This window comes from Condylostylus longicornis, unplaced genomic scaffold (assembly GCF_029603195.1).
Source record: "Condylostylus longicornis isolate FDR11 unplaced genomic scaffold, ASM2960319v2 ptg000084l, whole genome shotgun sequence".
In the NCBI taxonomy this organism is placed as follows: Eukaryota; Metazoa; Arthropoda; class Insecta; order Diptera; family Dolichopodidae; genus Condylostylus; species Condylostylus longicornis.
In genome coordinates, this window is record NW_026578052.1 from 6839658 (window position 1) to 6853753 (window position 14096).

At 30.7% G+C, this 14096-nt stretch overlaps 1 protein-coding gene across 1 annotated transcript in view; it reads left to right on the plus strand.

Annotated features, from left to right (window-relative positions):
- Positions 1-4112: 4112 nt before the first annotated feature.
- LOC129613611 (uncharacterized) overlaps positions 4113-14096 on the plus strand; it is a 46140-nt gene continuing 36156 nt past the window's right edge. Inside the window, exon 1 of the mRNA XM_055527741.1 lies at positions 4113-4245. Within this exon, the coding sequence (XP_055383716.1) occupies positions 4113-4245 (133 nt within the window). The remainder of the gene's footprint in view (positions 4246-14096) is intronic.

Consider the following 14096-nt stretch of genomic DNA (forward strand, 5'->3'; position numbering starts at 1 on the left):
ACCACTATCACAACATGGACATTTTAATACATTTGGTAATTTATATAACAGTGGAATATCATCACCATGGGCGACAACATTAGGGCAAGGAAAAGAGATTCATGTTCATATTCATAATGAAGCATCAGATACAAAATCACATTATCAAAATATAAATTCTGGTAGAGCTGGTTGGGAAAATGAACCATATATTGGTTATTCAAATGTTCAAAAACAATATATTGTAAATCCAACAGAACAAGAATTTCAACAACAACAACAGCAGCAGCAACAACAACTAGTCAAAATTCATAGAGATGATCAATTAAATTATATTAATAGTAGAAGATATGGAAAAGATTTAAAAGAATAATAGCCACAATCAGACTTAACATATTACTTATACAAAAATGTAGTAGCAAAAAACCAAAATAATTAAATTTTAGTCTTTATTGTAGTACAGAAGGTTTAATTTCAAATGTTTGTATAATTTAGTAGAAATTTAATAATTTGTATAACAGTATGTAACATAGTTCTTAAAATTAAGGTAATATTTATTTTAACAATATTAATTAGTTTTCTAAAATTGAATTAAATTATTTTGTAAATATTTGTAATTCGCTAGATTTAAGATAGGCTTGAATTTAATTTTTTAATTTTTAATTTAATAAAATTTTTAATATTTATTCTTGTATAAATTTCTGGTATTTTGAATATCTACAGAGAATTTGTTTTAGAATTCTAATTAGAATTTTAAGAACTCGTAATTTTGCAATTGTTATCCATAAAAATCATATAAATTGAAATTTAATTCAGTCAAATTTTACAAAACCAAAACAAATGAAAGTAAATTTTCCGCCGCAATAACCATATACTAAGTGAAAATGTAACCAAAACTAAATAAATGTACTTAGTTCTGACAATATAAAATTTTAGAATCTGTCTCTTTAAATAAAATTGAAATTAGTTTAATTGCTTATTTAAATATTTTCCCCGACAATATATCTAATTTAATAAATGCTATCGTATTACATTCAATTTCAAAATTTGGTTCCTTTAACAAATACTTGCAATATGCGCAGACTAAAATTTAAAATGCTAGCGTAAAAAATTCATATCTGACTTTTAATCAAATTTCTTATATACCAACATTAAAATTTTATTTAGGGCAAAAAGAAGACAAAACAGAAAATTGCTTTAAATTTTCTAATTCTATAATATTTACCAATTAAATTAGAATTATTTTTTAGTTATAGACACCAAAATATTATACTTAAACTTTTCAATTTCAATTTCATCAAAATTATGCTAAAATCAAAATATTTAACATAATTTATTCAAAATAATGTCAAAAAAGTATCAAATACGAGCAATTATCGTAAAACAACTTGACAAATTTATAAATTAGACACTAACACGTATGCGTGCATTTGTATATACCTATAATTTAATTATTTAATACCTCACCTCAAAATATTTGTTTTGAAAATTATTAAGATATTAAAAAACAAAAAACATAACATTATTATTTTCCATTTAATTTAAAACTATAATAAGAGTCAAAAAATATGTCAGATTAAAAATTGAGAAAGAAGGTATCATAATAACACAAGAGAAGAGAAAAGAATAAATGGGTTTTGTTGTTGTCTGAATTTGAATAACACACACAGTATAAGACATAGTTTACTTTTATAACACAATAATTTGCTTTCATTCTTCGATTATCTCAAAAAAAAAAAAAACAAACATTTCTCTAAATGCCTCCTTACAAAATCAAATTGAGAAAAATAACAGAGCACACGACAGCTTTAATTTTAACATTAAGGTGAAAAATTTTACATGTCTGTAATTACCGATTATTTCGCATTATCATTTTTAATAGCATAAAATTAAGATATTGAAAATGAAAGTTGAAGTGAATATTTGGATATTTTTTTTGCAATTACATAGGCGGAACTCAAAATTTTTCTGCGGAATTACTGCTTTCATAAACGGTACCGAATTTGAATACAGAGCCTTTAAAGCGCCATAGTACAAGGGTTTTTCTTATATTAGGCGAATTCGGACACAAACCTACAAAATATTTGGTTTAAATCTAATTTTAAAGTGCATTCATATTAAATCATACATTTTTACAAGTAAACAGTTAAAGATTTCCTATACTCATTTATACGCGTATGAAAACAATAGAGTCTATTTAACTCATTAAAAACAATGTCGCATTTGTACTCAATAAATTTCAGTACCCGGATCTGTACTATAAACTTTAGTGTACCATACCCAATTCTTTCATGTACGGTTTATACCTACCGTTAATTTCTTTACAATAGTATACTATAGTAGTATACCACTTAGCTGACTTAGTCAAACATTCCGAATGGCTACTCTGTCACTTTTTAGTTTATTATTTATACAAAAAACGCTTTTTCAAAAATTTTCCCAAAATATTTTTGGATTATCTTCAAAATTGAGTTCATAAATTTTTAAGTTAATCCACCACAGGTATAACACATTCGTAATATGTATACAATTATTTAATGTATAATTACCATTTTACAGGTACAAAAATTTTTTATTTTGCAAAATTGAATTTTAATTTACTCAAATTTTCTTATTATTAAAGAAAATTTAAAATTAATTTATTTGCTTTCATCAGTTACATGATCATTAAAATTAAATTTTTCAATAAACATTTTTATTTTTCGGATATACACTGAGGAAGAAATTATAGATAATCTGTTTCAACAAACAACAAAAAGCGAAAAATTGGTAGGTAGATACATAAAAGTGATGTGTGAAAACGCCATCGAATTAAGTAATCTTTGCAAAATTGTAGTTTAAAAGCTTCATACTGTGTTACCCGCAAGATGTTACTCATTCGCTCTAGGTGACGAATTGAAAGTGAAAATAATTATTTTAGTTGTAATTACATTAAAAAATTTTTAAAACAAAAAATAAATTTTTGATTATAATATGCGTAGTAGTAAGAAGAATTGTGTTTTAATAAAGATCTTAATTTAAGGCGGTTTTCTGCTATTAAGGGGATGTGAAGATGTATTGGAAATAGAGATGTAGAAGCGAATAGAATACCGGGATTATTGAGAAAATAAAAATAAAAGCGCTGAATATTGCCTACACTAGAATGACCCAGAACACAGCATACACCTACATAGCACACGTAAAACGGTTTTGTATCGTCTTACTAAATGCGATCAATGCGATTTGACGAAGCGAAAACAAATGATCAAGCGCCGCCCCGCTATTTACAAATAATGTCACGCCGCCACCATCAAACCGTAATGAACCTGAACCTGAAACCGTAAGCAAATAGCCAAGGTCAGTTGTTTTTATAAAACACCCTTCCAAAAACGTCCTCAAAGCATTCATATAAATGTAAGTGCCTCCATTCTTCTATGATGGAAACCAAGATGCAATATATTTCATCAGACAATCTGATGTCGGACAGTCATCCACAGATATTTATTAAAGAGCCAATGCGCGGTGGTGTATTTTGCAAGCGTACACAGTTTTTAATTTTTTCTTTAAAGCGAATACTTTTTTTGCTCTACGTGGAAACGTGATTGATAATATAAAACTTTTTTGCCTAATTTTGTTACATATTTTTTTTTCAGCAAAAAAATATGTAAATTAAAGATATTTGCATATTATATACAAAATATTTAAAATATAAGTGATCACATGCAAATAGAAAAAAATGTATATAAAATTATAAAAAATATAAAAAAATACCTTTATGGCATTTATTTAAAATGGGTTATTATTACAATTCATAAGAGAAAGCAAATTGAATAAAATTGTACTGAAGAGAAAATGAGATATTGACGTGTACTGAATGCAATCATTTTAAATATTTTAATTAAAAAAAATCTACATATATGAGGCAGACCATCGTTCTTTAAACAAAATTTCTGATCAGAGACATAAAAATGATTCATGTTAAAAATTTTTCAAATGTACAAAATATAAAAATTTACGTGGAAAAATTTAAAGCAATGAAAATAAAATTTTCGAATTCAAGAATTTCATTTCTTTTTGGCGATATTGATTAGTTAATTAAGGGGAAGTAAGTACATGTAAATTCCTCATATAATCGCCCTATTTTAAAATTAATGATGATATTTGCCGCTTATGGATTATGGATTGCCGCTTTTGTATTTGATATTATTCTTAAACCAGCTGCCTCTTTAGCTAATACTTCAGTTGTATTAATCTCCGTTTGCGAGAAACAACTCCCAGTACCGAGCGGCAAAATGTTCTAAGCTATACTCAATACAACCAATACAAAAATTTCATATCCAAGTATTCAAAAATTTTTCTTATTATGTAAATACAAATGGCCCGCGCTCACATTTATATCATGCATGTAACTCTTTGTATGCAAGTACTGTTATATGAACCGTTCCTTTTGAATTCCCAATTATAACTAAAATTATTCAAAAAAATTTACATTTAAAAATATTTGTTCATGAATAACTTTTATTTGAAATACTCAAGCTACCGCTTTTAATTTCGAAATTTTATTCCGATTATAATGGTTTGTGTCTAAGAAAGAAATTCAAAATTAAAGCTTTTATTTCGTTAGGAAACAATTTTTTCGTTATTTTTTGAATTTTAATATTAAATTTTTGTGTATACGATGCTTCGTACATTAATAGACAAACAATACAGTTGAACCTGAATAAGAAGAACAAATTCTTGGTTCATTCAAATTTCTTTCTCCACGTACAATTCAACAACGTATAGGTAGGTATACTTGAACTTAAATTGTTCATTTACTTGACAATAATTTTACTAAATTCACATATAAATTTTATATTACATGTTTTTCTTCAAATTTAAATGCTCATCTACAGGCCTTACTTATAGGGTGTTGATTGTACTATTGTAGGATTCAAGCAACTCAAATGGAGGTAGGAGGACACCGCAGCAACTCACAACTAATTATAGTCTTCTACCACCTAACAATATCCCTGATCCAAGTACAAAACTGGAGATGTCCCCAAGAGAATTGGATAGCAGTTCCCAAATACTTAGGAAAGCTTGCCCGAAACAATTGCGACGCCGGACGGCCAGTTTTGAGCAGTCGCAAAGGATATATGTGGTGTGATAATTTCGCAAAACCTACATAAGAAGGAACTCGATTTTGCTCACCTTGAGCGTGATGAAAGCAACACCTTCGCATAAAGGCAAAGACATCTTTTTGTTTCTTTATGCCTACCGTTATATTTAATTTTATGCAATATGTTCACTTAAATTCTGACATATTTTTAGAAATGGGCGCAATATTAAAAATACAATTTCATTTAAATTACTAGTGAAATCGAAAAAATTGTAAAATATAACTGGAATTACAAAAGATTACTATGAACCTTTGTCAAAAACTAGCCGACAACAATTTATTATTTTGATACTGTTATTTTTTCTCAACTACAAACATGGCGTTCTCCCTATTTTCAATTGAAATTTTTTGTTTCATAAAGAGTATTGTAAACTTCGCATACATTGAAATGATGGAAAATGTTAATTTCAAATTAAAAGTTTTTCGTTCAGTATTCTGTCGTTCGTTTCCTTTTCATTTTAAAATTTTTCAAATCGCCATTTTCTTTTTTTTTTAATTTGAACTTTTTAAGAAAATAATGATCTTCAATTATCAAATTGTTAAAAAAATTTCATTTTCTTCATACACACACATAGACAACATTGAAAGTAATAATGAACATCGTATACGATTTGATTATAAGGTTAAGAAAAAAAATGGAAATTTTGACTGTCAAACAAGTTGAACACTTACCGGAGTCTCGTTTGAGTTTGAACATTGTATTCATATCAATGTATTTGTGTGAATACCATTAAAATGTCAAACGCAGTAATGTGACATCAATTTATTTATTTATTTTTGTTTTATTTTTTTGTTTTCAAAATGGAATGTTAATAAAATAAGCGCAGATTTTTAAAAACTGAATGGGCATTAAAATTCTTATATTCAATGAAAAATGCGTTTGATATTGCAAATAATATTGTTGTTAGCGAAAATTTAATGAATTTCGCGATTTTCATAAAGAAAATTCAATAAAAATGAAAAAATAACAACAAAAATTACAATAAAAGAAATAAAATAAAAAATTATGGCCATCTTTACAGTAGCGTTTTCAAGAATGAAAATTGATTATAAAAATTTTTGGAACGCGCATCAATTATTCAAAACAAAAAAAACCAAACAATTTTTTTTTGGTTTTTTCTTATTTCTTATTGCATTTTCTTTCATTTTCCTAAATAACGGTAAAATTTGTGGGAAAATTCATGTCAGTATGCTATGGTGAATTTTTCATATTTTAATATTTTTTTGTCTATTTTCCGTTCCTTCCCTACTTCTAAGTAATCTTGAGTCGCGAAATGTACAAATTTATTCATATATGAGAAAAAAAAATTTTCTCTATCTTTCTTCAGGAATAACTATCGTGAATTTTTTTATTATCCGTAAATGGTTAACCGTATAAATAAATTGCATATACGAGTATGCAAATAAAACATAAAGGTCGCAGTCAAACATTTAAAATCTTAATAAATTTATTAATGTACCTGCATAGTGTACACACAAAGACAAAATATAAAAAGTAAAATTTGTCCATTTGAGTTGTAGGTAGGTAGGTATCTGTTATATGGCTGTTTGTTTTGCATATTATGTGTGTAAAAATGTGGTTGTAGAGTTGATTTAACAAAAAAGGAAATTTATTTGCAACATCCCATTAATACTTAGTGTCAAGTTCAATTACAAATCCTTTTTGTGAGCACAAAACTTGAGCTGATAAATTACTTAGTTGTTGTCTCTTATATTCACAATTTTTCAAAAATTTTCATTTTATTGAAATAATGGTGAATATGTGATTGTGTTAAGTTTTGATTGCAATAAAATATGTGAATAACAAATTTTCATGTTCAAGGGAAATAAAATTTTGTATAAAAATAAAATGAGAGGAAAAGTGATTTCTGTTTTTCACTATTGAATAAATGAGCTTCTCAAGTGCAAATAAATGACGCCATTTTCTACAACAAAAAGGACATAAATTGCAATAAACATAAGTAAAATTAATCAAATACCTCCTACATTTCACATGTATTTTCTCGAATAATGAGTAAGTGTAATTTTAATATAAATTTTAGAAGTGATTAATGAGGTCACCTTGTAAATTGAAAGCACTTTTCCAAAACGTCATTTGCAAGTGCGGTCCTCACAAGTTGCTTGAGTTAACCAGGAGGGTGCGTCTCGAGATTGTGTTGCAGGGCATGCCCCGCACTTGGAAGGGGGCGCAAAATAGATCCTTATACGTGGTCGCGTTGCACTGTTGCCCCCGTTGTACAAATCTACAAGGGTCAAATTTAAATGAATTTCAATACATTTTGAAGTTAGCTTCATGAATTCCAGTTTTTGTTGCTAACGCAAGTGATTGCCATTTTTTGATTTTTTGTTCATTTGTTACTGCATTTACAAAAAATAATTCTTAAAAATGATTTATTTTGATGTAGATTTTGAAGTACTATTTTAATGGAAAGCAGGTTTTTAAAATATCGATGACAACCTTAAAGTACCAGCACCTCAGCTGACAAAAGATGCTTTATTTGCTGTCGTTTAGAAATGAAAATTGATGACATGATCGTCAAATTGATGATGGCCTGCCAAAATACCAAAGTAAAAAAATGTTGTATCCACCTTAGTTTTTTTAAAAAACCGAATTGATGTCGTTTTCAGTTGGATTTCGTGAAAATTTTCTTGGATAGGAAAATTTGGGTGGGAATAATTAAAAATATTGCAACAAATATGAAATGAAAACCTTATTTAAACCGTTAACGTAAAATTATTTTCATTTCAATTTTCAAAAGTGTATCACAAAATCCTAATACTAATTTAAAATAATCCAATATAAGATTATCAATTACCATTTAAGTGCATATAATACAAGATAATAACATACTTGAGTAGACTAAAAACACCGTTGTTCAAATTGGGTTTCGTTTATTATAGAGAAACAAACAAATATGATTTGCACATGATGTTTACCTTATTCATAACCAAGTTTACATTTCGATAATATCTTAATTGGGTGCATACATAAATGTTGGGCGTGAATAAAATGCAAAATAAAAAAAAAAAAAGATTTCCGTTTTCTCGAAATTTTGTTTCATTTCTTTTCTCTTATTGTACTCGTATATGTGTGTGTATATGAATATTTAAATTAAATTATAAAATACATCGGTAAATCGAATTGCTTTGTTTTCATCGTTTTCCAAAAAAAAAAACCAATTATTTTCCATTATATCTTTTTTAGTTTTCAAATAAAATTTTCATATTTAATAATAAAATTGTTTAATGTGATGATTTAGAAGTATAAATGGTTTTGGAATTGAATTAAAATTTAAATTGTAATGTTCAGGAGGTATTATGGAATTGCATTTCCATTTTAATTACCGTAATAGAATAGTATGTTTAATTACATTTAGCAGGAATTAATTGATTTTCCATATACGGCAACGAAGAGATGAGTGGTTCTAGTAAAGCACAATCAGTAGTGAAATCTCACAAAATTATAATAGAGTGATTAAAATTTTGCATGCAACTTTGTTGAAATCGGCAAGATTTTATTAAAAATGTCTGGCCCCGTCTTCCAATAACTCCAATATTCTCACGAATTGAAAATATCATATTATATTATTTATAACTCAATAATTATTTAGCATAATTTTTACAGGTTATCTTACTTAATGTAGTATTTCCAACTATATTTTACAACTGTATTTTTAAACTTTATGCGAAAGTAAACTAAACTCATATATTTTTAAAACTATCTAATTCAGAGATCCATAATTATCAAAACCATAAAAATAGAAAATGAAAATTTTACTTTTCCTTTATAATTTTACAACAAAAATGGCATAAATGCATTTATCTATATAAACTTATGAAAATATTCAATCGGGAAACACTGGGAAATACTTACACATTTAATAAATTTTTATGGCTTTGACACTAGTACTAGTCTAAATTTGAATAAGAATTCAAGTTGAATAAGAATTTGAATGGTCTCATTATTTGGATACTTAATTAGGTTATAATTAATTAGGTCACATGTGGTGGTTGCCCTCATAAATTATGGTAAAAAAGAATGAAAAACAAGCCTCCAGTTGAAAATAAACACATTGGTTGATTTGTCGCGCCCCCCCATTAGCATGAATGTGGCATTATGATACTACCACTCCGTGACCACAAGGTTGCCATTATGTGCACAATTACATGCGGCTTTTCTGAGGAATCTGCCTAAATCAGAGATGACAATCTTCGATACCTCACTCAACCCGGCACGCGTACTTTGCCCCACATTGTTTTTTTTTCGTTTACAGCGCCATTCAAGGCTCTCGACCCGTAATTTTTTATTATTATTAATGGTAATCGAAAACCTATTAATATCTTTATTGGCATCGGGCACTTAATTTAATCTTTTTGAAATTCTTGTAAATCTGCCAATACACGCTGCTTTTATTTCAAAAGTATTAAATATTTAGAAATTAAAAAATCCAAAATTTTGTAGGACCACGAAATTGAACGAATGTAAATACATTCTAGTGCCGAGCCTGTTAAAATGCATAACATTTTATAGCAAAAAATTGTATTGTTATTCAAAATTCTGAAAATATTTCCTTTTTCAAATTGAAATTTCGAGTTATTTTGAAGTTTAATCTAAGATTATTACGTATATATGAGTTTTTTCAGACAAAAATTGAAAAATTTTTATATTGTGATACTCGTATTAATTATAGACTCAAATACTGTTTAAAATTACTAATTTTGAATTTTCCGGGATAACAATAATTAGAAGTTTGTGATAGTTGAAAATATTATCCTACTCGTATGAGAACCAAAACCTTAATCTAAAGAAATAGATGCAAGACAATTAAAAATATTTTAATTAGCCGTATTTATTCGCGCTTATTAAAATATGAAATCGTAAAAAATTATAGAAAATTACCTTTAACACTTTAATATAGAACACCGGATAAAAACCTCATATAAAAAGTGATTTAATGGACATTTTATAATCTTTTCCAATTAAAACGAATTTTTTTATTGTCCAAAATTGAATACAATATAAGTTTGCATTCATTTATAAGTAATTCATAAATATACGGCGGCAGTTATGTTTTTACATTTCCATACGTAGATTTTTCTATACTTTTATTATTTGTTTATATGACAATTAATTTAATTATAATAGCCTTGCTATAAAGCTTGTAATTATAAGAAGTGAGATGGATTTTCTTTAAAACAGATTTCGCATAATAACGCGCGTGTAATATGGATGAATGAAAAACGTGTTGAAGAAATAATTGAAATATGTGAGATGCTTTAACATTTTCTCTAAAATACTTTTATACTTTTTATATAAATTTGTATAACCTTTTAAAGAATGTTGCTATTTAAAATGGATTTTTGTAATTAATACGAGTATATACTGGCATACAATATAAGATGATAGAAAGTAAATAGGGTTAAATAAATCTATTACGAATTGTTTAAATATTAAAAGTACCAATACTACTAATCCTATATCTAGAAATGATAATATAAATAGGGAAACAAAAGTGATCACGGTGTGGGACAGGTAATGCTAAACTAGTTTAAATCTTATACCGATATACAAGTATCAATGTATAATTGAATTGGAAAAGAAAATACATACAACAGTATAATCCGCTTAAATTCCTCATTAGAACAATAAGAAAAATTGTTCAAATGTGCGTTACATTGTTGTGAACTTCATGTATTATATTTTTTGTGGATGTTTCGCCTCAGCCAATTTTCCTTACATAACAGCTCTAAATATCTTCGAGGTACTACTTCGAGATACTTAAAAGTGAGTCGCGGGCTATCACTCAGGCGCTGTCGGGGCTCTCGATTCATGGCTCTCTGATTGCTCTGGTAGGCAACATGCTGTCAGGTAGAACCATCAGGGCTAGCTTTGGGGATCATGCATTGAGCGCTCCGTTGGCAGGGGCACTCCGCAAGGAGGTGTGCTTTCTCCTTTTCTCTGGAACCTCGTAATTAATCAATTACTGGTATGCCTGGAGGGGGAGGGCTACAAAGTGATAGCTTACGGTGATGACTTGACTGTTGCGGTGTATAGAAAGCACTTTCATGCCCTAAATGGGCTGATGTAGAGAGCCCTGGGCCTCGTTTCTGGCTGGGCTGTCGGCTGTGGGTTGACTATCAACCCACAAAAGACGGAACTGGTTATTTTCAGTAGGAGATATAGGATACCAACAATAACTCCGCCGACGCTCAACGGAATCCGCTTATCCTTTAGCAGGGAGGCTAGCTTCCTGGATCTAATTCTTGATTCAAAATTGAACTGGAGGTCCAACGTTATGGAGAGAGTAAGAAAAGCAACTATTGCGCTTTACTCATATAAGAAGGCCGTCGGGAAGAGGTGGGGCCTGAAACCAAGCATGCTTTATTGGCTATACACCGCAGTAGTGAGGCCGATCCAGATGTGCTGGGTTGGCAGCTGGCTGCGGGATCTGCGGTGCACTTGAGGGTCGCATCTCAGTAATCTTGTGCCCCTAGGGGGCATGCTTCCGTTCTCGTGGATTGTGGACATGCTGTGGGGGCAACTGATTATGTACCCCTGGTGCTCTCATTCACGAGGAACTTTGGGACCTCGATTCCGCTTAGGGAAGCCTGGCTGAACAAGGGGGTTACTGACGATGGATCAGTACATTTTTACACGGACGGATCCAAACTCGATGGCAGGGTGGGTAGGGGAGTTTATTCTGAGCAATTAAATGTTGAGCTCTCCTTCCGGCCGCCGGATCACTTTAGTGTATTTCATGCCGAGGTGGCCGCAATTGGTGAGACTTTGCGCTGGCTTGGGTGCAATGTCGTATCGGCTGGTGGCCGATCTCACATTTTCACTGACAGCCAGGCCGCGATAAGAGCACTAGGCTCTGAGGTCTCCACGTCTAGAACGGTCTAAGACTGCAGGGCGTCTATCAACGAGATAGCGGGGCAGTTCGAAATAAACTTGGTCTGGGTCCATGGGCACAGTGGGGTTTCGGATAACTGCAAGGCGGACGATTCCACCTGAAAAGGAGAACTTAGGCATGCCTCTAGGAGCCCTAGGGCTGCTGCTGCGCAACGCGGCAGTGGAGCGCACCAAGCTTAGATGGGCTAATAGAGCAACGTGTAACGCGACAAGAAATTTGTGGCCAAAGCTGGATTTACGTCGCACAAGGGATCTGATCTCTCTCAAAAGGACGGATATCAGTGCTGTGGTAGGGGTACTGACGGACCATTGTCTGATCGGCGAACATGCAAGGAGAATGGGCCGCCCCGCAAACGATCTTTGTAGGAGTTGCTGTGACGAGGGGGAGGAGGAAACGGTGACAAACCTTCTATGCTCATGTCCGGCACTGGCGAACTCCAGGCAGAGATTCCTTGGACCTTACTTCTTCGGGTAAGCGTTAGGAATTTGAACAGATTTTTAAAAGGTTAGGGCTGGTTCAGAGGAGGAGCGGGAGCGAAGAGATCCGGCGGTACCACAACGGGCCTAATTGGCCTATGTGTACCCTTCGGGGAGCCGCGAGAACCTAACCTAACCTAACCTAAAGGTGATACTGGACTTTTTTATTGGTAGCAAATGTAGGCAACATTTTGTCCATTCGTTGATGATTGTGGATTTTTACATTGACCACATATAAAAGGTGATTTTGGAAAATCCTCGCGAGCGTTGTGATCGTTTTCTTCTTACAGGAAATGAATTGAATATATTTTTCCTGCCTGCCAATTTTTTTGCTGCACCTTGCACTTGTTGCACTGCATTTTTTACTGTAAATTTTAATTTACGTAAGACAAAAAAGTAATAACAAAAAATGTTTATAAATTTTTATTATCAGTATAAATTTTTTTTACCCCACAACGTAAAGAATGGAAATGCCTAATATGTGCATCCTGAAATGGCAATGCGATATGAGAAGCGATTTGGAAATATAAAACTTTGAAAATTTGAAAAAGCTTTGATGCTCTTTTTGATAAAACATTTATCCAGACTGCACTGTAATTATTTTACTATACTTATTCATAAAATAAAATACATGTAAAAAGAACGTAATAATATTACATTCTTACTTTGTTATACATTTGTTGAGTGTTGTCAACAAGAGCTATGCACTTGGGATTTTTACGTGATCTTGTTGCAATTAAACATGACCATAATAAATTACTGATAAAACTCAAGAATTTATACAAAAGTAAAAGCAATGAAATATTTTGAAATGTAGTCTATTGATAAGTAAAAATACAGAATATGTTGAATAAAATGGAAGTAAAGCTTAAAATAGTTGCATTTGTAAAAATTGCAGCTCTTTTAAGTAAATAAAAGATTTATTAAAATTATTTAGTTAAAGATTAAATTCAACAAAAATATCCAGTTTATTTGATATCATTTTATTAAAATGACGTTTAATTTTAGTTGTTTTAAATTTAAACACATTTGTGTCTGGATATTGCGGCACGGAAACGAGAAAGTTGATAGTCTCATTGGAAGGGGAGCGGGAGCTTCTTTTAATGGGGCAGAACTATGCTTTGAGGTGCCAAAAACAATGGTCCCGCGCACCCTGAATGACTGAGAGGAACGGGCCAGGTCACTGTAAAACATTTATATATCTATTGGAGCCGAAAGAGCACGAGCTGGTCACACTTGGCCATCCAGATTTGAGTCTTAAGAGCAGTTGTAGTCCAGATTGAATTCTCACGGCTTGGACTAGTTGTAACACTGCAGTTTGTCAGGGGCCTAGATATACTGCTAATGTAGGTGAGTATGTTAATCACAAAAGATCCTATGGGCAAACGTGAAAAGGGGGAAAAACAATTTAAAAAACGAATCATGAAGATTTGGTTTGGTTCAGTACAAAAGAGTATTTTATTACAAAAAAACTCACAATAATTTTATCTTATTTCTTTAATCCTGAAGTGAAACCAAAAATGAAACGTGTTATAAATTTTCCAAACTTTTATGCTACCTTAATGCTTTCGCTTGTCAAATTTGGGT